The 23,420-nt window shown below is 54.5% G+C and overlaps 1 protein-coding gene and 1 long non-coding RNA gene across 3 annotated transcripts; one reads left to right on the plus strand and one right to left on the minus strand.

Annotated features, from left to right (window-relative positions):
* Positions 1 to 3,502: 3,502 nt before the first annotated feature.
* On the minus strand, positions 3,503 to 9,300 carry LOC143695638 (uncharacterized). Of its 2 annotated transcripts, none has more exons than XR_013185034.1 (3): positions 9,170 to 9,300; positions 6,662 to 6,897; positions 3,503 to 5,804 (listed from the first exon to the last, which is right to left on the minus strand). It is a non-coding gene; the product is annotated as an uncharacterized LOC143695638 (long non-coding RNA). The 2 variants fall into 2 exon arrangements; XR_013185035.1 differs by lacking the exon at positions 9,170 to 9,300 and adding an exon at positions 9,035 to 9,158.
* On the plus strand, positions 8,599 to 22,796 carry ADAMTS15 (ADAM metallopeptidase with thrombospondin type 1 motif 15). The gene is made up of 8 exons (XM_054647465.2): positions 8,599 to 9,817; positions 13,955 to 14,087; positions 15,070 to 15,237; positions 15,676 to 15,959; positions 17,321 to 17,498; positions 17,590 to 17,771; positions 18,341 to 18,516; positions 19,813 to 22,796. Exons 1-8 carry the CDS (start codon positions 8,924 to 8,926, stop codon positions 20,591 to 20,593), a joined length of 2,796 nt encoding a protein of 931 aa, XP_054503440.2. The 5' UTR covers positions 8,599 to 8,923; the 3' UTR covers positions 20,594 to 22,796.
* Positions 22,797 to 23,420: the final 624 nt, after the last annotated feature.

Below are 23,420 nucleotides of genomic sequence, written 5' to 3' on the forward strand. Positions count from 1 at the left end.
ACATCCCCCTCTCTGTTATTATCTCCTCTTAAAAGCCACATCCCAACCTATAGTAAACACACAGCCCTGGCTCAAACAGCAGCTGCCCTGGGGCCACGGCTCTGCTCACTCTTTTTTAAAGTGTGGGGGTTGCGAGCCTAGCAGAGGGGGAAATAATAATTAAAGCCAATTTTGGATGCTTGTGGTGGACAGTGACACAGGTGTGGAAGGGGACACTTAAAATCCAGATGTTGGGTGGCCAGAGAACTGCAGGAAGGGAGGAAAGCAAGCCCAGGTCCAGTGGAGTTTGGTCTGGGATGTATCTCCATATCTAATGGGGTCCTTCCAAACCCAGAGCCTTTCTCGGCAGCCCCCTCCTCTCCTGGCAGGGAGCTCAGCCTGCAGCTGGAGCTGCTTCTTTCCACTGCCTCGGGTGGGTTTTCCTCCCTCTCCAGCTTCACCGAGCTGGGCACAGTTTGTGTTTTAACACCAGCAGGAAAGCGCAGAGCCAGGACCAGAAGCCAAAAGTGAGCCCTGACTGTGCCTGCTCCAACCCCGAACCCCTCGGAAGGTGCCAACACCTCCAGGGCTCTCCCTTCCCGCGGGAGGGGAGGCTCTGCCCCTGCTCTGAACTGGGCCAGGTAAGGCTGCAGGCAACAGGATGTCATTTATTGCCGGCTTTCCGCTCCCGGAGCTGCATCTTTGATCTGGGAGGACGCGCTTGCATCTTAGCTCCGAGGCACCGCTGCTTTTCATTAGCGGCTCGCCCTGCAAACAGTAGCTGGAATTCCTTGTAGCCTCGCCGGGCTCGTTACGAACCAGCCCAAAAAAGAAAGAGCTGGGAAGGAGCAAAACCTCACCTGGCTGCCGCTCAGCATCCTCTCCCAGCAAACGGTGAGGAGCCTCAGGACTTTTTAGGGTTCCTGCCTCTTCACCCCTCACCAAAGCTCGCCCTCCGCCCGCGTTTCCTGGGGCTGCCCGAGCATGTGAAAGCCATTAACTGCTCAGCCTTGGGCTTTAGAGACCCTTTTGATCACACAGCCTGGAAAGCTCTGCCCGCTCCCCCCGCGGGTCCCCAGCCCTGCAGGGTCCCTCCTGTCCCCTCCCGGGGTTGCTCCTGCCCAGCACGCAGCTCCCGGGATTTTGGGAGGCATTTCTGGCTCCCAAGGTGAGACCCGTGCTGCGTTTGCTGCTCCCACTCTGCAGCAGCAAAATTGCCACTGTCAGGAAAATTAATTTACAAACACCAGAGGTTTATGTCCAAAAAGGAGACAGAGGAGTCCTTTTACTTTATTCCCATAAAGGGAGAGGCCATGGGGCTTTCCCCTGGGATCTCTCAAATTTTTGGAGGATGCAGCCTCCTTTTTATCCCAATTTCCTGGCCATATTTCCTTTCTCTCTTTCCCCATTTTTGAGGTACTTGAGAGAATCAGACTTCCTGGAATGCGTGATCCCAAAGATTCCCCTCTAATGTATTACCCTCCCTTTTAATTCTTAATTCTTACAGAATTTAGTTCCCCCCCCGCCATTGTTTCTTTCATTTTTCAATATCTAATTTCATTTATCAGCAAACCTAAAGTTTATTTGTAAAGGCAAATATCTTTTTGCATTCATCAATCAGTGGAATCCTTCCCATTGTTTCTTTTATCTCCTCCAACCCCAAACTCCAATGACCCTACCTAGACCCAGCTGGGTTTCTTCCTCCAAGAAAATGTTATTTAATTTTATTTCCTGGAAAGCTGACTAACAATGCACCCTGACCCATCCTCAGTCCCTGGAGAGGATCTTCCTTCCTGCCCAGGTGATGGGGAGTTGGGAGAGCACAGCCTGAACTTTTGGGTGAGAAGCCTCTGATATACCAAGATTTTAGCCCAAATCAACTGCTTGAGTGGCAGTTTCCCCTGCCTTACCCACCTTTCTGCTCTATCTTTGGCCTAAAATTCTCAGATGCTCTATTTAAAACAATTTCTTTAATGAACTGGAGTATCCAAGTGCTAGTTTTACCTACCAGCAGACCCACAGCTTGTTTGTAAAGATAAATCTGCTATTCCTCTCCCTGCTTTTCGGGGGAGTTTGTGATGCTTTGCTGTCCCCTCCTTGCTCTGCAAATGGGGTCACATCCAAATTTGCAGCTCCAGGCTGAGTTTTAGTTGTCCTTTTTGCCCTCAGCGCAGAGAAAACACTTAGGATAATTATTTGAGCTGCTAATGAAGCAGCTCCAATGCCCAAAATTGAGGCCGCTAGATGTCAGTGCTGCCCTACGCTGCGGTGGGAAACCCTAAATCCAGCAACCCTAAATCCAGCAACCCTAAATCCGCCCTGGGAATTTCTGGGAAAGTGGGACTGAAGGGGTCCTGCAGCTCAAACGCCACCCCACAGCAAAAGGAACATTTCCAGTCGTTTTCATTTAAAGTGATCAGGTGGGTGGGAATGCCTACCAGAAAAGCAGCTGGGCTTTAAATCAGAGTCCTGGCCCCTGTCCTGCCAAGGTACCTTCAGAGAGACCATCCTGGCTGTGGAGGTTGGTGAGGGGGCTCAGGGAAATCGTTGTTCCTGTGAAAAGGGGGAGATTTGGGCTTGTTTTGGTGCCGAGGAGTGAATGAAGAAGCGAAATGTGCCACTGAATCTGTGGTCGCTGCCTCGCCCTCCCCTCCCACCATGGCCACAGCCACGAGAGGGCCCTCCTGCCTTAAAAGTGCTGGTGATTTAGGGTTTGGTGCCTCAAAACTCTGAATACCCCATTGAAAAAGGGTTTTCCTTTCCCTTTGAGCTGTATTTGAATGCAGCAGCTCATCCCTGGAGATGATTTAGCATCTAATGATTTGTTAGGGTTGGCTGCTGTGAGAGTGATGCTGGGCAAATGATAACTCTCCTGGATCCCCTAAATGTGGGAAAAGAAGAATTTTAGGAGTCAGGGAAGGGCAGGGACAGCCAGGCTGGGCCTTGGTTCATCAGCTGATGCTGCTGCCTCTGAGATTTGGTGCCCTTGGTGCTGGGCACATCAAGAGCCATGGCTGTGATTTGATACAATTTGTATGAATTCAATTTCTAATATCTAAACCATCTTTAGATTTTTCCATATAATTTTCTCTGTTTTCTGTATTTATTCTCTATTTTTATTTGCACTTTGATTTGTAATGCCATCATCCATTGCCTTCATTCCATTTCATACCTGGATTTCCAGAGCAAGGATGTGGAACTAGAGGTCAGCCTTGCCTCAGGATGGGTTTGCAGCCCCACTTGTGTCCAGGTAAGGGAACAGGTTTATGGCTGTCCAAAATCAAGGGCTAAATCCTGTTCCCAGCATTGCAACCTCCTCCCTGGAGAGCTGCTTCTCTATTTCCTCTCTGGGTCTTGGGGCCTCCAAGGTGTCCTGAGAGCAGAACATCAGTGAGAAGATCCTTTTGGGGATTGGAGCTGCTTCATTAGCAGCTCGAATCATTGTCCCAAGTGTTTTCTCTGTGCTGAGGGTAAAAAGGAATAATTAAAACTCAGCCCAGAGCTGCAAATTTGCATGTGAACCCGTTTGCAAAGCAAGGAGGGGACAGCAAAGGAGGGGACAGCAAAGCCCCCCAGTCTGGTCCTTCCTGAGACTCCAAAGTTGTGTCTGCTCTGGGGTCAAAACCCTCTAAAACCCTCCAAGCCTGCTGCAGGGCTGCTTTTCCTATGAAACAGCCCATAAATTCTGTAAATAAATATGGCATGTTAGAATGAAAATACTCTTTTGTACAAAAAATAATAATCAATACAGTCTCCCCTCCTCTCTATTCCAGTCTCACATGGTTTGTGGGTTGATGAAAATGGCTGAACTTTGTAATGGTTTTGCTGAGTGAGAGCTGCCTTGTGGAATCTCTGTCCCCCCAGGTTTATTCCAGGTGTGGATCATTCCTGTGACCCCTCAGGCTTGCCCAGCCCTGCAGCCTCACCTGGGACAGCTCAGTGCCTTTGTGCACCCCTGGTGTCCCTGTCCCTGACAGCAGCATCCCAGAGAGGGAATCCAAAATGGCCAAAAAGGAGACAGAGGAGTCCCTTTTGACTTTATTCAAATAAAGGGAGAGGCTATGGGGCATTCCCTGGGGTTTTTCAAATTTTGGGAGGACGCAGCCTCCTCTATCCCATCCTGGGAACAGGATGGAGCTGCCCAGGTGGGAACAGCATCCCAGAGAGGGAATCCATGGATGGATGGAGCTGCCCAGGTGGGAACAGCATCCCAGAGAGGGAATCCATGGATGGCTGGAGCTGCCCAGGTGGGACCAGTGCAGTGCTGAGTGCTGGGCCACCAATCTCTGCAGGTGAGCGGGAGCTCGTGGTGCTGGGTTTGGGATGGGTGGCACTGGCATCTGGCTCTTCTGAATTCCCATGTTCTGTTTGAAAACACCATGGAAAAACCAGTGTCTCTCTTCCTCAAACAGGAGAAAGCCTTAAATGCTGAGGGGAGTGAGGAGAAGGGGGATTTTAGATGTTTTCAGAGAGAATGGAAAGCCTTAAATGCTGAGGGGAGTGAGGAGAGGGTATTTTAAATATTTTCAGAGGGAATGGACTATCAGCATCCCCAGGACCTGCAGTACTAGCTGGAAATTGCCTAAAACCAGGAATTACATTGGTTTTTTTCAACGTACCATGATATCCCCATTGGGAACCCTCCCAGACTGCAGAGGTGACATTTTGTGTCAGGACATTGTGAGGGGGTGAACAAGGCTCAGGGATCCGTCTCTTGTGTCTCATGTGTCTCCTGTGCACAGGAGGAGCAGGCTGCTCTGGTTTATTCTGTGGGACACAGAGATGGTGCTGGAACACCTTTGGAGCACAGACCCTCTCCTCCCACCATCCCAGGAGGAGCACCCTGCCCACCTCCTGTCCTGTCAGCCAGGCAGAATAAAGCTAATTAAATCCAGCATCTTCCTTCCCCAAGGCTGGGGCAGGTTTTAGGTCACTGACTCCTCCACATGCTCAGGTTTTTCAGTATCTCACCCTCTATGACCCTACCTAGACCCGGCTGGGGTTTTTTTTCTCCAAGAAAATGTTATTTCATTTTATTTCCTGGAAAGCTGACTAACAATGCACCCTGACCCATCCTCAGTCCCTGGAGAGGATCTTCCTTCCTTCCTGCCCAGGTGATGGGGAGTTGGGAGAGCACAGCCTGAACTTTTGGGTGAGAAGCCTCTGACATACCAAGATTTTAGCCCAAATCAACTGCTTGAGTGGCAGTTTCCCCTGCCTTACCCACCTTTCTGCTCTATCTTTGGCCTAAAATTCTCAGATGCTCTATTTAAAACAATTTCTTTGGTGAACTGGAACATCCAAGAGATATGTGAGGTTTAAGCTGGTTATTTTTTGCTCTTTTTGTGTTTTACAATGAATAAATTTGCATCACGGTGATGAATAAATGAAACAAAATAACTTGGTGCTTCCTGGAGATGTTTGGGATGAAGGAAGAGGAAGGTGGGAGAAGGAAAATCCACACTGCAGACCAGCTCACACTGATATTTCAAGATCAGAGTGAGCAATGGCTTAAGCCTGAGCGAGATAGGCTTTACCTTGAAGTGGTTTCTAGACAAAAATCAGAGTAGAAGCAGAATCCACCTTACATCCCTTGGTACATTTCATTTTCTGCAGCTGCTCAGAATGTCCCAAAGGCATCTTCCCCCTCCATTCCCTGCTTTCTGTGTGCTCTCCCTCAAGGCACACACCTTCATCCCAAATGACTGCAATGGACTGCAGGGGTGAGGAGCAGCCAGCCTGGAAGGGCAGGGAGTGACCCCAAGGTGTCACCTGGACCAGCTCCTGCCTTCAGGTGTGGGCTTCAAGCAGCTGCTGGCTTGTCCCTGGAGAGAAAAATCACATCATGTCCTCGAGCAAGAGGAAAACTGAAATGAAAATGTGCCTCCTTCTTTTATGGAGTGCTCTGAAACATTCCTGCACCTGCTGGAAAGGGTGAGCAGTGTGTGTGCTCCTGTGCTCCACAGCTTCTCTGCTCACCTGGGCAGGGAAGTCATGGTTTGGGTTAGGGTTTGGGTTTGGGTTTATGGTTAGGGTTAGGGTTAGGTTTTGGGTTTGGATTTCTGTTTGGGTTAGGGTTAGCATTTGGTTTTGGGTTTGGGTTAGGGTTTGGGTTTGGGTTTAGGTCTGGGTTAGGGTTAGGGTTAGGTTTTGGGTTTGGGTTTCTGTTTGGGTTAGGGTTAGCATTTGGTTTTGGGTTTGGGTTAGGGTTTGGGTTATGGTTTGGGTTTGGGTTTAGGTCTGGGTTAGGGTTTGGGTTAGGGTTAGGGTTAGAGTTTGGGTTTGGGTTAGGTTTGTGGTTATGGTCAGGGTTAGGGTTAGGTTTTGGGTTTGGGTTTGGTTTTGGGTTTGGGTTAGGGTTAGCATTTGGTTTTGGGTTTGGGTTAGGGTTAGCATTTGGTTTTGGGTTTGGGTTAGTGTCAGGGTTTGGTCAGGGTTACACTTTGGGTTTGGGTTAGGCTTTGGGAAATGCTGCTGCAGGGAAGTGATGGTTTGGTTTGCAAAGCCTTGGGGTAGGTGATTCCCAGCTGTTCAATTGATGGCTGGTGAGGCTGGGATGAAGATCCAGCTGGTCCATCCCTGTTTTCCAGTCCATGGCACACCCCCAGCATCACAGGACACAGCCAGTGTCGTGCCTGGAGGTTTGAGAAGGTCTCAGCCCAGGCACAGCCAAACCACTCACATGTTCTCCTGCCTTTCCCCATCAGGAGGCAATCAGATGTTCTCCAGGCTGGAGATAAAGCTCCTGCCAGCTTGGTTTGACTCATCCTCCTGATGAGAGCTCCCAGATGGAGGGGCTGGAGCTCAGGGGCAGCACTGACCAACTCTGGCTTGAGGACCTCTAGGCTGAGGGAGCTGGTGGGAGCTTTAGGATCCTATGGCATTGTGGATGCTGCTGTGGTCTTTGGAGAAACCATCCTGCAGAGCAGAGCAAGGCTGTGGGAAGGAGAAATTCCCTCCTGACACCTCAAGATGCTCAAGACTGTGCCCCTCTTCCCTTGCTCCTCCACTCCCTGGGCTGCCCATTACCAACACCCCTGGGCACGTTGCACTTTGGCCAGCAGACAAAGCCCTGACTGCCTCAGCCCAGTGCAGTCAGATGGTTGTTTTGGGTCACAAGTTCAGCTGGAAGGCACACGACTGAGCAAACCACAGCACGGGGATGCACTGACAGCAAAACGAGCTGGGCTGTGGGCTGTGGGCTGTGGGCCCTGTGCCTTAGGCAATAACTTTGGATCCTGTTTCATACATTCTTCAGCTGTGCTTGCATTTCAAAGGGTTTCAGCCTTTGCTGAAATCACATGAAAGCAGTTTGTCCATGAGAGGCCTTAATTTCATCACCAAACCAAACCAAACCAAACCAAACCAAACCAAACCATGGTGCTGATAAATCTGTCCCTCAGCTACAGGTTGTTGCTGAGGACTCTTCTCTGCTCTCCAAAAATCCCATCCACAGTGAGATCTTCCCACCTGCCAGGAGCATTACCTGCCCCAGCACCCTGCACACGCTGTTCTGCTGATCCCTGCATTTGGTGGGTGAGGGCAGTCCCATGTACCCCACACAGGCTGTCCTGCAGTCTCAGAGGAGGGGATATTGCAGATGGTAACACCTATGGAGTGTGTTTTGGTGCTCAGGGATGAAGGGAGGCTGAGCTCAGAAGTGGAAATTGCCCCAGCTGAATGAGGGTGGGGTGGGTGGGGAGGGGTGCCCTGGAAGGGATCCCTGAGTGTGACTGCAGGGGTTGTTGGGGCAGTGTGACACTGGGGTGGCAGGTCTGGAGGTGCATGGAGGGGCACAGATCTCGGTGCTAGACACCCCTGGGCTGTGGAAAACATTGATCTTCCTGGATAAATCTGGGAACTAAGCCCTCAGCTGTCAAATAGCGGGTTCCCCATTCCACTGAACTGTCCCAAATACCAGCACGGAGCAGAGGATGGAGGGCTGGAATAGTTGACCTTTAAAGGTCCTTTCCAACCCAAACTGTTCCATGACTCAATTATTCTATGACCTTTTATCTTCCCTGCACACCCTTGTGCACACCAGAGGCCCCATCCCTGTGGGGTCACAAAGCTCCATCCCTTCACTTAGAGCAGGGTTCAGAAAAACTGGAGAGTGGCAGGAGAGAGCCTGGCAGGTGGGAACATCCCTGGGGGATGCAGAGTTTCCCTCTTTGCTGCAGGAATAAAAGAGAAGAGGGTCTCCTTCCACTCCATCCCTTGCAACACCCCAATCCTATCCTGTCCCACCCCCCCTCCCACCTCATTCCATTCCCATCCCATCCTGTCCTATCCCACCTGTTATCCTGTCCCATCTTACCTCACTCCATCCCATCCCATCCCACCCTTTATTCCATCCTGCACCAACCCCAGCATCCCATTCCACCCCACACAATCCTGCTCCAACCCCAGCATCCCATTCCACCCCACAGAATCCTGCTCCAACCCCAGCATCCCATTCCACCCCACACAATCCTATCCCACTCCTCAGTTCCGCTCATCCCACCCCATCTCAAACCCACATCCCACCCCATCTCAAACCCACATCCCACCCCATCCCACCCCACCGTTCCATCCCCTGCCGTCCTCCCGCCGGTGCCGCGCCCCCGCCCCGCTCCGCCCCGGGGAGGCGGCGGCAGCCCCGGGCGGAGCGCGGTTCTCTCCCGGCTCCGCTCGGCTCCTCCGCCGGCCCCGCTCGGCCCCGCTCGGCCCCGGCCCCCGCCCCGGAGTGGCTGCGGCGGGGCCAAGCCGCGCCCCGCTCCGCCGCTATAAGAGCGCGGTGCGCCCCGCAAAGCAGGTACCGGCGGGGCCGCTCCGCTCCTCCAGCCTCCGCGGGTCCAGGAGGAGGAGGAGGAGGAGGGAGGGAGGAAGGGGGGGGCCGGGCGCTGCTTTCTCCCCCCCGCGCCTCCCCCGAACCCCGATGCGGCCGGCCTGAGCAGCCGGGACGATGCTGCCGCTGCTGCCGCTGCTGCTGCTGAGCGCGGGGGCTGCCCCGGAGCCCGACTCGGCGCTGGTCACCCCGCTGCGCCTGGACCCCGACATCAACGGGCCCGCTTACTTCAGGGGGGGCCCTGCCGAGCCCCCGCGCGGGGGGCAGGCGGTGGTGATCCAGCTCTCGGCTTTCGGGGAGGATTTCTACCTCCACCTCTCCCCCGACGCCCGCTTCATCGCGCCCGCCTTCGCCGCGCACTACCTGGGGGCGGCCGCCCGCCCGCTGCCCGCTCTCCGCCACTGCTTCTACTCGGGGGATGTCAACGCCGACCGCGAGTCCTTCGCCGCCCTCAGCCTTTGCGGGGGGCTCCGGGGGGCTTTCGGCTACCGGGGAGCCGAGTACCTGATCAGCCCGCTGGCGGGGGGCGCGCCCGGGGGGCTCCACCGCCTGCAGCGCCGCAGCCCCGGCCGCCCCGTCGGGGCCGGAGCATCCCGGTGCGCCGTGGGCTCCGGGCTCACCCCCGGCGTGCTGCAGGCGCTCGACAAGTACCGGGGGCGTGCGGGGGGGAAAGGCGGCCGCGCCAAGCGCTTCGCCTCGGTCCCGCGCTACGTGGAGACCTTGGTGGTGGCCGACGAGTCGATGGTGAAGTTCCACGGGGATGACCTGCAGCACTACCTGCTCACCCTGATGGCCACGGCCGCCCGCCTCTACAAGCACCCCAGCATCCATAACCCCATCCAGATCTCCGTGGTCAAGTTCCTCCTGATCGGGCAGGATGACAAGGGGCCCAAAGTCACCAGCAACGCCGCCCTCACCCTCCGCAACTTCTGCGCCTGGCAGAAGAAGTGGAACAAGGTCAGCGACAAGCACCCCGAGTACTGGGACACCGCCATCCTCTTCACCAAGCAGGTGGGTGCAGGGGGGCCCGGGGAGCTGCTCCCCCCTGGCACAGAGCCCTGCACTGGGCTGAGGTGTTCTGCCTCCTGTGTGCATGACCGGGGGACGGGGGAGGTTGTGCCTGTGCCTGTCCCTCTTTCCCAGGGAACCTCCACTCTCAGATGCTGGGTGGGGGGACCAGAGGCATGGAGCAAGCAGACTTGGGCCAGCCCTTGCTGTCCCCCGGGCAGGTTTTGGCTAGCAGCCTGCAAAAATCCCTGCCATGGGGTGAGTGAGGCCGGGAGGTGTCCAAAGGCAGGATGCCCCACGGGCAGAAACCTGCTGCTCTATCTCCTGCCTCCATGCAGGAGCTTGGCAGCGAGTGCCCTGAGGCTCTGAGTGCGCCCTGAAATGAGAGGTCTGAGCCCAGAAGAGGAGGAGCATGGTCCTGTTCCCCCTCCCCAGCTGGGAAGAGCTCACAGTGCCACCTGCCAAGAAAAAACCTCTCCCTGCTTCCTCTGACTCATGCGTGAGGTTCTCCTGAGAACCTGGACCTCTCCTCAGCACTGGCTGCGCTGCATGGACCCGGTTCAGGGCTGGAAGTGAAGCACCAGAGATCAGCCAGCACTACAGCCCTCGAGTGGGGGAGAGCAGAGAGCCACTGCCCCCAGTGCCTGGCTGCATCCCTGTGGTGGGAGAGAGGCCTGGAGCTGCCTTTGGCGTGGCTCCGTGGTGATGTGGCGTGTGGGATGAGCTCTGCATCCTCCCACCCCCACAAACTGGGTGACACCAAAGCTCCCCCAGCCTCTCCCCATTGTTCCTCCCTCCCTGTAGTCCTGTCTCAGTGTGGACATCAGTCCAGTGCCTGCATCCCAAAATCCCTGATGGGATGGGAGGAGGATGAGCCCAGCTTGGAAGGGTCAGTCACGTCTTATCTTGGCTGCAGCAGGATTTGGCAGAAAAGGCTCCTTGCATTTTCTCCTTCCACTATCCCTGCCCAGATGTTTTTGGATTAGGGACAGGTGAGGAACTCCCCTCAGCAGCAGGGAGACCATTCCCAAAACATTTTTCCAGGTCAAGCACTTGTGGTGGGTGGGAAGGATACAGCATCCAGCTCAGTTCAGCTGTCCCTAGCCTGGGCTCAGCAAGGGCTGACAATGGCCCGGAGCCATCGATGCTGTGCAGGACGTGTAGGATCCTGTCCTGTGTGTCTTCTTGTCCTCCCCACCCCGGGCCAGCTGTGAATCCTCTGGGAGCACAGGCAGGATGGAAGGCCAGGCTGCTGGAGCAGCTCACAGAGGAGGACACTGCTGACACCTCTGCAGGGAGGAGGCAGCTCCACCTCTGGTGGAAGCCCCGTGAGGTCACTGGAGCTGCACGTGGGACAGAGCCGGTCCCAGCCATTCAAAAGATGTGGATCACGTCTGGGCTGCATTTTTTACACATTGCTAAACCATCCATTCCTGAAATCCCAAAGCAAGCTCAATGCAAAGGCACACGGTCAGGGAGACATCTGCCTTCCTTGAGTGCATCCATCTGTGGTCCCCTGACATCCCAAAGCTTATCTTCCTGCCAAAAAGCTGTTACATAAGCCCCCGACTTAAATTTCACCTCCAGGCTGGTTGATAGGCAGTTTTCACTGTGATGATGAGCTGCTGACGAATGGGGCTCTGTTTTACTGCTTGGATTTGCTCCCTTCCAACACTGAATGATGGATTTGCCTTTGGGAAGCTCAGTCCTGATCAGCTGGTGGGAATCTGCAGATTCCCTTCCTACCTGAGCCACTGCTTGTTGGAGGGTCCTGCAGAGCATCCAGCCTTCAGCTGCTCTCCTGGAAATATCTCTGCACACCATGGCAAGGGGCTTGTCCATCCTTCCCACCCCTCCTGGACCTCACGCTGTCTGCACATCTTTGCTTTGCTGTAAAACCAAAGGGAAGTTGCATGAAGGAAGATCTGGCTGCAGCCTAGCACCTGGGGGAATCTGGAAAATGCAGCTCAAGCCTCAGCTTTTTGGAGCTGCTTTGGATGCACACAGGAAGCCTCTGTGGCAGGGAGAGTGCTTGTGACTCTGAGCAGGTGAATTAATGCACAAGGATCCCCCTGACTGACCTGTGGAACGTCTTGAGAAGTTCACAAGGGATGATGAGAAGCCTTGGGAGGTTCCCATGCAGGAAGGTCAGGCTGTCAGAGTGCTGATGCACTGAGCAGGTTGCCTGCAGCCCCTTGGGGGACCAAGGGTCCTCCCTGTACCTGTGCCAGCAGAGGGGACACCAGTGACAGAGAGCAAAGGCAGAGCTGGCTCCTTGCACGGTGCTTTCCACCCTAAACCTCTTCCATTTCTCTCTGCTCCCCTCCTGAGCAGCCTCAACGCTGGCAAGGCTGAAGGAGGCGTTCAGGTGGGGGATCAGGACCTGTCATTAAGGTCAGAGATGTCATGGCCAGGCTGTCCTGAGGAGGCTGTGGTGAGCAGTGAGGGAAAAGCCCCCAGAGAGCTGCTGGTGGTGAATCCCAGCGAGGCTCCGAGCGAGAAGTGGGTCAGTGTGTCAGTGCAGGTGTTGGGCTGGGAGCCAGAGCTCGCTGTGCTGGCGAGGAAAGAACTCTTCAAAGAGCACTGAGAGCTCTTCAAAGAGCACTGAGCAGGGAGCTGTGAGCTGTGAGGCTGGGACATTGCTCCCCATGCCCCATCCTCGCCCCCAAACCCCCAGTGCTGGTCAGAGCAGGGGCTCCTGGGCAAGCTGCAGCCCTGGGTTGGCTCAGGGTGGTGATGCCACTGGCTCTTGGTGGTGTTTTGGGACTGGGACTCTGCCCCTGGGCTTGCCAGCACCATTAATCAACCTGTGCCCAGCAGTGGTGGCACTGCCAGGGCAAGGTGGGGCTGCCACCTCTTCTCCTGGGATCAGGGATGCAGCAGGGCCCCAGCTGGGCAGGAGAATTGCAGAGCAAAGTGCTGAACTCAGTTGTGTGATGGGGTTTTCCACCACCAGAGCAGACCCAGACGTTTCTTCACGTCACCTCTCTGGAGATGCCGGTCCTGCCTGTGCCTCCACACTCGTGGCCCCAGGTCTCCTGTTAAAGCCATCTCAGCCCTGGCTGGGGCTCTCTGAAGTCATCAGGGCTGTGATTTACCCACGGCTGAACCTGCCTGCGCGGGAATGCCTGCAGCTTGGAAACCTTGCTGGAAATATTGGCAGAGCAGCTCCTGCAGGATTTTGAGCAACCCAGGCGCTTTGGCTGGGCGAGTGCTGAGCATGAATCACACTTATTTATAGCATGGGAGCGCCCAGAGAGTCCCTTGCTTTTCTTTTCATGTGGAAACAGCCCTGTGCCCGCTGCATGGCCTCCCTGGCAGCTCTGGGGCAGCACCCAGGGAGGGGAGGATGCTCCAGCCCTCCCAAACCCAAACCACACCCAGCAGGGGAAGGGAGTACCTGGGACAAGGTTACTGCCAGGCTGCAGCATCAGTGTGCCTAAAATGGACTTTTCTTAGCAGGAGCACCTGGGGAAGGGCAGATCTGCCCACGATGAGACCCTTCCCAGCCTCTCTCCTGGCAACATCTATGTAGGATGTGGCTGTCCTCAGTTTGGGGGTGGAAGCCTGGGCTGGTTCCTCCTGGGCTGGTTCATCCGTTTATCAGCTGGGCTTGGTTGCTCCTTGAAGGATGGCTGCAGAGTGTCTTAGAGAGGCAGGAGCACCTTCTTTAGCCTTGGAAACCTCTGGACCTGGTCCAGGGCTTTCTTTTTTCTTGGAAGAAGCTGAGAAATGAGATTGAGAAGTGGCTCAGCCCTGAGTCCAAGGCCAGATGTGTTCCCATGCACTCACCTGGGTCTAGTCCTTGAGCTCACACTTAAGACCAAGCGAACCAGGCTGGCTCGTCTGTGACAAAACCAGCTCCACCCTGGCCAGAGCAGCTGTTTGGGTAGGAAAAGCTGTTGCTGAAGGCAGAGCAGGATGCTACACACATCCCTGGTGCTGGGGTTGAGTGCAAACACACCCTTGCAGCCTGGGCTGGGTCAGGATTGATGTTTCCTGCCTCTGTGTCCCGGTGTGGTTCCCACACCTTTGGGCTTTCCTCCCATCAGGAGCTCCCCATGAGGGATGAGGTGGGAAAGGGGAACAGTGACACCTGTGCTGTCCCCAGGACTAACCCCTTCTCTCTGTGCCTGGCAGGACCTGTGTGGTGCCACCACCTGTGACACGCTGGGGATGGCAGACGTGGGCACCATGTGTGACCCCAAGCGCAGCTGCTCCGTCATCGAGGACGATGGGCTGCCCTCGGCCTTCACCACCGCCCACGAGCTGGGTAAGGCTCCAGCCCTCCTCTTCCTCTCAGCAGCAGTCCCAGGGGCTGCCAGGGTTCAGGAACTGCTCTGGTTTTGGCTTCTGGGAGATGAGACAACAGGTGGTGTCTGGTGAGGCAGAGTAGAAATTTTCTAGAGTAGAAATCTATTTTGATTTAAGTAGAATGTACATCTTTAAGTATGTAGCTTGCTGTGTAGTCAGACTGCAAAAGCCCAGGCTCAAAGAAACTGCTTCAGTGAAAGACAGATAAAAGGAAAAGAGACAGAGAGTGATAGAGACAGAGACTGCTGGGAAAGCAAGTCAACTTGACCTAGAAATTCTTTCTGATAAAGAAGAACTAGCAGCAAATGTCACACAAAATTCATAAAAATGAATATGTATGAACTTATTGTGAAATTGTATACATATGTATTTGAGAAGGAGATAAAAACAGACCTGAAGTTCCCAGAGGTACACATGGCATTTTAAGAAAACGATTCCCACATGTGTCCAGCGCTGTCATAAACACACCGGCTTTACAACTTCCACAAAAGTTGTGGAGTTTTGTTTATCTCCATAAAACACTGGTGATAGGGAAACTCTGCCTTTCCTGCTGAGCCAGGTGGGAAAGGGCTGCTGAGGGAGCTGAAGGAGCTTTGCTCTCATGGTTGCTCCCACAGCTGGGTGTCCAGGATTCAGGAGTCCTGAAATAACAGGCAGAGGGCACACCTACCTCTGGGAGGGAGGAGACAGCGGGCAAGTGCTGAACTCACCTGTCACCTTCTCTTCACTCCCTTGCCCTTCCTTTTCTGTGTGCTTTCCATGGGCATGAGGCATCTGGGAGAGAGCTGGAATGTTTGCTGGCTCTTCTGGGCTGTCCACAGCTGCAATCCTTGTGGGTCTGCCCCACTCCATGTCTCAGTCTCTGCTGAAAGAAGCTGGGGGGGTTCCTGCTCTCGTGCTGTGCTGGGTTATTCATGCTGCCTCCCTTATCCCACGCCCAGGCCATGTGTTCAACATGCCCCACGACAACGTGAAGGCCTGTGAGGAGGTCTTTGGCCGGCTGAAGACCAACCACATGATGTCCCCCACCCTCATCCAGATCGACCGTGCCAACCCCTGGTCAGCCTGCAGCGCTGCCATCATCACCGACTTCCTGGACAGCGGCCATGGTGAGCCCTGCTGTGCCCCTCACCCCCTGCCCGTGTCCCTGTCCCCTGGGAACAGGGTCCAACCCTGCAGGTCCTTACTGGGAAAAGATGGTTGGCTGTAGAGCTCTTCCTCTTCTGGCTCTATGAACAAATTCAGAAGGAAATGGGAGGTTGGCAGCATTTCTGTAGTGTCCAGACCTCCTGTGTGTCCCCAGCAGTGACATCTGCACTCAGGCTGCTGGCACAGCTCCAAAGCATCACCAGTGGGTGGAATCCTCTGTGTCTGGGATACAGCTCCAAAGCATCACCAGGGGATGGAATCCTCTGTGTCTGGGATACCCTGGGCTAGCTTTGGCCCAATCTCTCCCTCATGTCCCTGCAGCAGTGCCTTCCCTCCCCACTCCCCACCCTGGTCCCTACAGCCCCCAGGAGCTGACAGACCCTCTCCCACCCCTGCAGGGGACTGTCTGCTGGACCAGCCTGCCAAACCCATCCCTCTGCCCGAGGACCTGCCGGGCACGAGCTACAGCCTGAACCAGCAGTGCGAGCTGGCCTTCGGGGTGGGCTCCAAGCCCTGCCCCTACATGCAGTACTGTGCCAAGCTGTGGTGCACGGGCAAGGCCCGGGGGCAGATCGTGTGCCAGACCCGGCACTTCCCCTGGGCCGACGGCACCGCCTGCGGCGACGGGCGCTTCTGCCTCAAGGGAGCCTGCGTGGAGAGGCACAACGTCAGCAAGTACAGGGTGAGTGCCAGTGCTGGGAGCCCAAAACCAGCCCCAAAACAGGACACTCAGTGAGTACAGGGCGAGTGCCTGTGCTGGAAACCCAAAAACACCCCAGTCAGCAAGTACAGGGTGAGTGCTTCTGCTGGGAACCCAAAAACACCCCCAAACCAGGGCACTCAGTGAGTATAGGGTGAGTGCCTGTGCTGGGAGCCCAAAACAGGCCATTCAGTGAGTACAGGGTGGGTCCCTGTGCTAGGAGACACAAAACCACCCTAAAGGGTCACTCAGTGAGTACAGGGTGAGTGCTTGTGCTGGGAATGCAGAAACACCCGCCTCAGTGAGTACAGGGTGAGTGCCTGTGCTGGGAGCCCAAAATAGGGGTCACTCAGTGAGTACAGGGTGAGTGCCTGTGCTGGGAGCCCCAAAAGCACCCCACAAAGTCACTTTGAGCAGGTGCTGGCAGAGATATCCCCCATCTCCTGCTGGTGGAGACTCATCATGGGGATACTGATGTGGAAAGAGCAGGAGATTCCTTGGGGATCATGCATTTCTCAGGGAGTGAGGCTGCTGCTCTGCTCCAGCCAGACCTGGGCAAGTCTCACAGAATTTGCTGTGTTGGAAGGGACCCACAAGGATCATTGAGTCCAGCTACTGGCCCTGCTCAGGACCATTCCCAGGAGTCACACCACACACCTGAGAGGATTGTCCAAATGCTTCTTGAGCTCTGTCAGGCTTGGGGCTGTGACCACTTTCCTGGGAGCCTGTTCAGTGCCCCAGCACCCTCTGGGGGAAGAACTTTTTCCTGATATCCAATCTAACCCTCACCTGACACGACTTCAGACCACTCCCTTGGGTCCTCTCACTCACCACAGAGAAGAGATCAGCATGCACCCCTTGGATCCCCTCACCAGGAAGGTCCCCTCACCAGGAAGGTCTCCTCACCAGGAAGGTGACCTTATTGCTCTCTACAACTTCCTGAAGAGAGGCTGCAGACAGGGTTGGTCTCTTCCACCAGGCAGCACTGACAGAACCAGAGGACACAGTCTCAAGCTACATCAGGGAAGGTATAGGTTGGATATTATGAAAAATTTTTTCAATGAAAGAATAATAAAGCACTGGAGTGCTCTTCCCAGGGAGGTGGTAGAATCACCATCTCCGGATGTGTTTAAAAAAAGACTGGACATGGCACTGGGTGCTAGAGTCTAGTTGAGGTGTGAGGGCGTAGGTTGGACTCGATAATCTCAGAGGTCTCTTCCAACCTCATTATTCTGTGATTCTGTGATTCTGTTTGTGGGTGGTTGGAGGTTTTCCTAGTGCAGGGATGGCTCCAGGTGTGGGGATGATGGGCGTGCAGCCCCTCAGGCTGTCCCTCCCTGCAGGTGGATGGCGGCTGGGCCAGGTGGGCGCCGTACGGGCCGTGCTCCCGGAGCTGTGGTGGCGGGGTGCAGCTGGCCCGGCGGGAGTGCAGCGACCCCGTGCCGGCCAACGGGGGCTCCTACTGCGAGGGCATCCGCGTCAAGTACCGCTCCTGCAACCTGGAGCCCTGCGCTGCTGCAGGTAAGGGCTGGGGCTCAGCCTGTAACCACCCCAGACAACCAAAGCTGGAGGTGCAGGCTGGTGCCCAACACCACCTCCCTACTGTTTTCAGTGCCAGGGAAGAGCTTCCGTGAGGAGCAGTGCGAGGCTTTCAATGGCTACAGTCACAGCACGAACCGCCTGACTGCCTCCGTCTCCTGGGTTCCCAAATACTCCGGTGTCTCGCCCCGGGATAAGTGCAAGCTCATCTGCCGGGCCAACGGCACTGGCTACTTCTATGTGCTGGCACCCAAGGTTGGTGAGAGACCCCAGGGTCAGTGCCTGGACTGTGGGATGGCTCCAGTGCCCCTGGAGATAAATAGATTTTCCTTGTCTGGTGGGTGGATGGTGTTAGGTGACGTGCCACCAGTCTGGTATGAATCAGCTTGGGGCTGGAGCTGGTCCATGGAGGGTCTTCCTCTGGAAGATGTCATTTTTACCTTTTGTAAATGTGCCTCTGGCATATTCCTGTGGTCCTGGGATAGAGGATGATAGTTTGGTACTGGGGAAGCAACGGGCAGGGCAGGGTGGACATCCAGACATGGGACTGAGCGGGATGGTGTTAGCAGTGTCCCCTGTGCAGTTTGTTCCCTGCAATGGAAAGGATAGGAAATTCTCTAGATGGGAGCAGAAAAGAGATGTAGTCCCATCTATCTCTTCTCAGAGACTCCAAAATCCTGCCTGCAAAGCAGAACATGAGCAAAGAGCGACTTGGTGCCTGCTGGCATCTCCTCAGGACCTGTCAGATGGATTGGGGTGGGATGGGCACAGCTCGGGAGATGTCAGAGGGAAATGCAGCAGCTTGTTTTTCTCACCTGGTTTAGGTTGTGGATGGCACCCCTTGCTCCCCGGACTCCACCTCGGTCTGTGTCCAGGGCAAATGCATCAAGGCAGGCTGTGATGGGAAATTGGGCTCCAAGAAGAAGTTTGACAAATGCAGTGTCTGTGGAGGAGACAACAAGAGCTGCAAGAAGGTCTCAGGCTTGTTCACCAAACCCATGTGAGTGTTTGATTATCATGTGTGCTTCTCCAACTCCCAGCTCTGTGTTTTGGTGTGGGGGATGCAGGAAGGTTGTGGAGATGGTGATGGGATAAATCCATCCTGAGCCAAATCTGCTGGTGCACGTGCACATCACTGCGCAGACACCTGGGCTGGCTCTGAAGGAGCAGCAGGACACATTTAATGTCCTGTTGACTTCTGCTGATGGAGTGCTGTTGAGCCAGAGGGGCTGAAGCATCTTCCTGTAACTGGGTGACATCAGCCTAGACAAAACTCAATGCAGCAAGGAAATTCAAACTGATCCTCACAGGAAGAAGACAAACATAGGGGTGGGAGGATCTCAAGGCTGGAGTAATTCCCCATGTCACAGATAGGAGCTGATTGACATTTCCCAAATGTTCTCCCTTCAGAGACATTTTGGGTAATTGTATCATTACTAATACTTTTATCTTTGCATGGTGGTTTCCCTCCCTGGGAAGCATTTTTCACAACAGAAGATTTTTATCTATATCATATTTGGAATAACATTGATTTGCGTAGCGTTTTCTTTTTCCTGCATCTTGGGCAAAGGTTCGGCACTTTCTCACTTTTCTCTGGTTCTGGACAGTTTTTCTTTCATGTGTCCATATCTTCTGCATCTGAGGTGTGGTCTGTGCATTGTGTCCTGTGCTGATGTCCTGCCCTAAAGTCTCCCCCCTGCCCCAGCCCGCAGAGCAGGCTTTGCCCCCGATCAAGGCAGTCCTGTCCGGATAGCTCAATCCCTCTTGGAGACAGAGTGCCCGAATACCCAGGCTGCTCGTAGCCCTGGCTACCTTAAGCAAGCCAAGTGGATTTCAGCTCTTTAGTGATTATCAGCTCTCTTATGATTTCAGCTCTTTGCTTGCTTGCTAAGGTGCTGGGGGGCTCGGGGGAGAAGCAGACAAGAGAGAGAAGTAGAGGTCCTGGTGGTTCCACAGCGATGGGTTTATTGAGGGGTCTGTGAAGTGTTCCAGCCACGGCTTTTCTTCTCCTGAATGGGCTAAAACAGCCTCTTTTTATAGGGTACAGAGGGATCCAAACTTGTCCAATAGTAGGGGTTAGGGGAAAGTGACCTATGGGGTTACAGAGATAAGCTGGGGTTACAGAGATAAGCTGGGGTTACAGAGATAAGCTAGGGTCCGAGCGGCGGAAGACAGGAGCTTATTTTGCTGTCTCATCATGACTCAGCAATTCCTACTGTTAAGTCTCAGCCCTCCACAGGGTCTTGGACAATTCTGTGGGGTCTGCTACACTGCCCTGCCCGCTCTTCCCTTTCAGGCACGGCTACAACTTCGTGGTGGTCATCCCCGCGGGCGCCTCCAACATCGACATCCGCCAGCGGGGCTACAAAGGCCTCGTCAGCGACGACAACTACCTGGCGCTGAAGAACGCGCAGGGCAAGTACCTGCTCAACGGCCACTTCATCGTCTCGGCCGTCGAGAGGGACCTGATGGTCAAGGGCAGCGTCCTGCGCTACAGCGGCACCGGCACCGCCGTCGAGAGCCTCCAGGCCTTCAAACCCATCCAGGAGCCCCTGACTCTAGAGGTGCTCTCCGTGGGAAAGATGACCCCTCCCCGTGTGCGCTACTCCTTCTACCTCCCCAAGGAGAGCAAGGAGGACAAGTCCTCCTACAGGAAGGAGAGCAAGACCCCGCCGGACCTCAACAACAGCGTGCTCAGCCTGTCCAACCGCCTGGATGGCGGGAGGCCGAGCTACAAGCGGCCCTCATACAAGTGGGCGGTGGGTGGCTGGGAGGCGTGCTCTGTCACGTGTGGCGATGGCTTGCAGAAGCGCTCCGTGGCTTGCCGCGACTCCTACGGCCAGCCGGCCGCCGAGTGCGACGCCGCGCAGCGCCCCGCCGACGTCCGGCTCTGCGGGGAGCCCTGCCCGGCCTGGGAAGCTGGACCTTGGTCTTCCTGCTCCAAGAGCTGTGGTCGGGGTTTCAAGAGAAGGGCGTTGAAGTGCGTGGTGCCCAGCGGGCGCCTGCTGCCCCGGGAGAGTTGCAATTTTCGGAGGAAGCCGCAGGAGCTGGATTTCTGCACCTTGAGGCCGTGCTGAGCAGGTCAAGGGGTGCCTGCGAGGAAGGGCGTGTGCCAGAGGTTGGGAGTGGGGGAGATGTCCATAGCACATAGCAAAAGGGGGAAAAATAAGGAAAAAAATGGGAACAAAAAGGGACCTGGGTGTGGGGATAGCCCTGTGCACCTGGGAGAGAGGGCTTTTACCAACCAGGTCACTTGGAGACAGAGCGGGAATGAACATCTACCTCGAAGCCACTGGACGACACGGAAACCACCGGTGGAGGCTGGGAACTGGGGGGACAGATGGAAGCGAGGAGGATCATCCCTGCCTGTGATGGATCTGTGGTACAGGCAGGGAGATGCCCCTAAATTGCACAGATGAAGCCTCCCCCCACCTTCCCAGGACCAACCCTACCTCCCTTCTCCCTGGACTCCCCCAACACTCATGCTAAACGGGACCAAAAGGATTTACCAATGCAACGACCACCGGTGCGATGAGGCACTGGGACTGATGCCTCCAGGGCTTGCTGGTGGGGACTTTGTTGTCCCAGCAGCATCCCCAGGCCAGGCTGGAAGGTGGTGGCTTTATTTTCATTCTCTCCTCGTGTTTATGACCTGACCAGTGTAAATTTTATGGTGCTTAACTCTGTATTTTTTTAACCTCCTTCCTCCTCTCCTGATGGATGTAAACCTTGCATAGCAGGGCTGGTGTTATTCCCAGGGGATCTCACCAGCCTGAGGTTTCCTATGGTGCTTTGGGATGGGGCTGTGTGAACATCTGGATGCTCCTTTACACCCTGGTCCACCTGAAGCTTTTCAGGGCTAAAAGGCATCACAGTGGACCTGAGGTTTGAGCTGTCATTCCAAAAAAGCAGCAAGCAGCTGTGCTGTAGTTCCACAGGGTCAGACACAGCCCCCCCAGCCACTGAGACTTTGCTTTGCTCTGGAAATGGTGCTCAATGCTCAATGGGACCAGTATGTCATGCCCAGACTTCCCATAGCCTCCAGCCTTTAACCAGGCTGGGGTATTTTTCCTCTGTGTAAAGCCTCCCTGAGATATCCTGAGCTCTGTCAGAGCTGGGGTCACTTCCCTGGCATCCCTTTGGAGCTGAGGGAGAGGGAGACTAATTTGGGTCTTTGGCTTTCCTGAGGAAAAAGGGGCTCAGTGGGGTTCAGGCATGCAGGGAAAGAGGGACTGTCAACCCTCTTGCTGCTGCAAAGCATCTACAAGCAGATTCCCCCTCCAGTTATTCTGGGCTTGTTCTGTGCCTCTGGGGTTATTCTGCACCTCTGACAGTTTTGTAGCATCGTGCCTGTTGTGGTCAGAGGCTGTTTTACCTCTCCCAAACCCCATTCATCATTGAGGTCTCTTGCTCAGATCGAATCATCAAGGCACCATTGAGTTTTTTGCTTTGTCACTGATGCAGGTGCCTCTTAATCAATGAGCTGTGACTGTGAGCAAGCCAAAGCTTCTGGGTCAAGCTGTGCAGTCACTGGGGTCAGCAGAAAGGTATTGTAGGGATGAGACACAGATTTTGGGTAGGCAGAATATGCCATCTCAGCAAATAAAGGCTTGGAGCCTGCCATGCTTGTTGGAGGTCCAACAAGGAAACTCTGTTGCCCCTTGGGTGGTTCCAGAAGGTCTCCAGCTGTGAGCAAGGTAAAATGACAAGAAATGGGACAGGTGGCACGAGAGTTCCCTTCTTAGATCTTTGCAGCAGCTCACAAGCTCCTTGTGACAATGTTTGTGGGCTCATCCTCCCTGGGGATCCTCCTAGAGGATCCATCTAATGCCTCTTTCAACGCAATCATGTTTTAGGTCTCCACGCTGCTCCACAGAGCCAGGAGCAGATGTTGTGGTTGCTCTGCACAGCAGGGAACGGGAGTTAATGTTCTTAGGAAATCCCTTCCAGGTCTCCATTCCCATGAACATACCACCCATTTTCTGGGGGTTTTCCTGCATATCTGAGCCCGCTGCACTTCCCTCTGGGGACAGAGCTCTGCGGAGCTGCCCTTTGGTGTCCTGCCATCCCACAGCTGCTTTCTAAGCCACCGAGAAATTGTCAGCCTGGTTGCTGAGGAGGGGAGGGATTCCTCATGTGTGGTTCTTCTGCTGAGGGTGCAGCAGGAGGACGGAGATGCCGACGGTTCTGGCTGCTTTGTGTATACCATGTATACTGAACATCGATCTCTGCTGTTTGTGCGTCAGTAGCAAACCTGAAATAAATCTGTATTTAAAGTTACCCCCGGGGGGACACGCTCCTGCAAGGGTTGTTTTGTTGGTGGCTGCAGGGTATTCTTTGTGTTATTGGGAGCCTGACCCCTCTATAGTGTCAGCTCATTAACTAAAGAACAAAACTGATCCTTTTTGGGCTTTCCTAAAAACAGAGGTCAGACAAAATTAAGGGAATAAAAAGCATTTCTATTTATTGAAGGGCCTTCAGGTACATTTCAGGCAGACAAAACCCACCCAAAAATGGACAATGGGTCACAGGGTTCACACTTTCATAAGTTTGGTCCATTTACATATTGGGGGTTCATCTTCCAATTCCAGCTTCAGCTGATGAAGTCATTGACCCCAAGTTTGCTGCCCCCAACTCCCTTTTGTTCCCATCTCTGGGGCCTGAGGCAGTGAGGTGTCCTTGATTGCCAGGCCTGGAGAGGAATTGTTGTGTCTGCCCCAAATGGGGAAGCAGCAGCTCCCACTGGGTGTGGAGTTCAGAGTTCTACACTAAAGAACTTACAAATAGATGGAAAATAGAAAAGCTTTAGTTGTACACTGAAGAACTGCAGGATTACAATTTCATAATTGTTCCTTTCCCTTCTGCTTCTTTCTCACACCTTCACTTCCACCTTTATGGGGGAAT

The sequence above is a fragment of the Agelaius phoeniceus genome, chromosome 23, assembly GCF_051311805.1.
Source record: "Agelaius phoeniceus isolate bAgePho1 chromosome 23, bAgePho1.hap1, whole genome shotgun sequence".
NCBI classification, from domain to species: Eukaryota; Metazoa; Chordata; class Aves; order Passeriformes; family Icteridae; genus Agelaius; species Agelaius phoeniceus.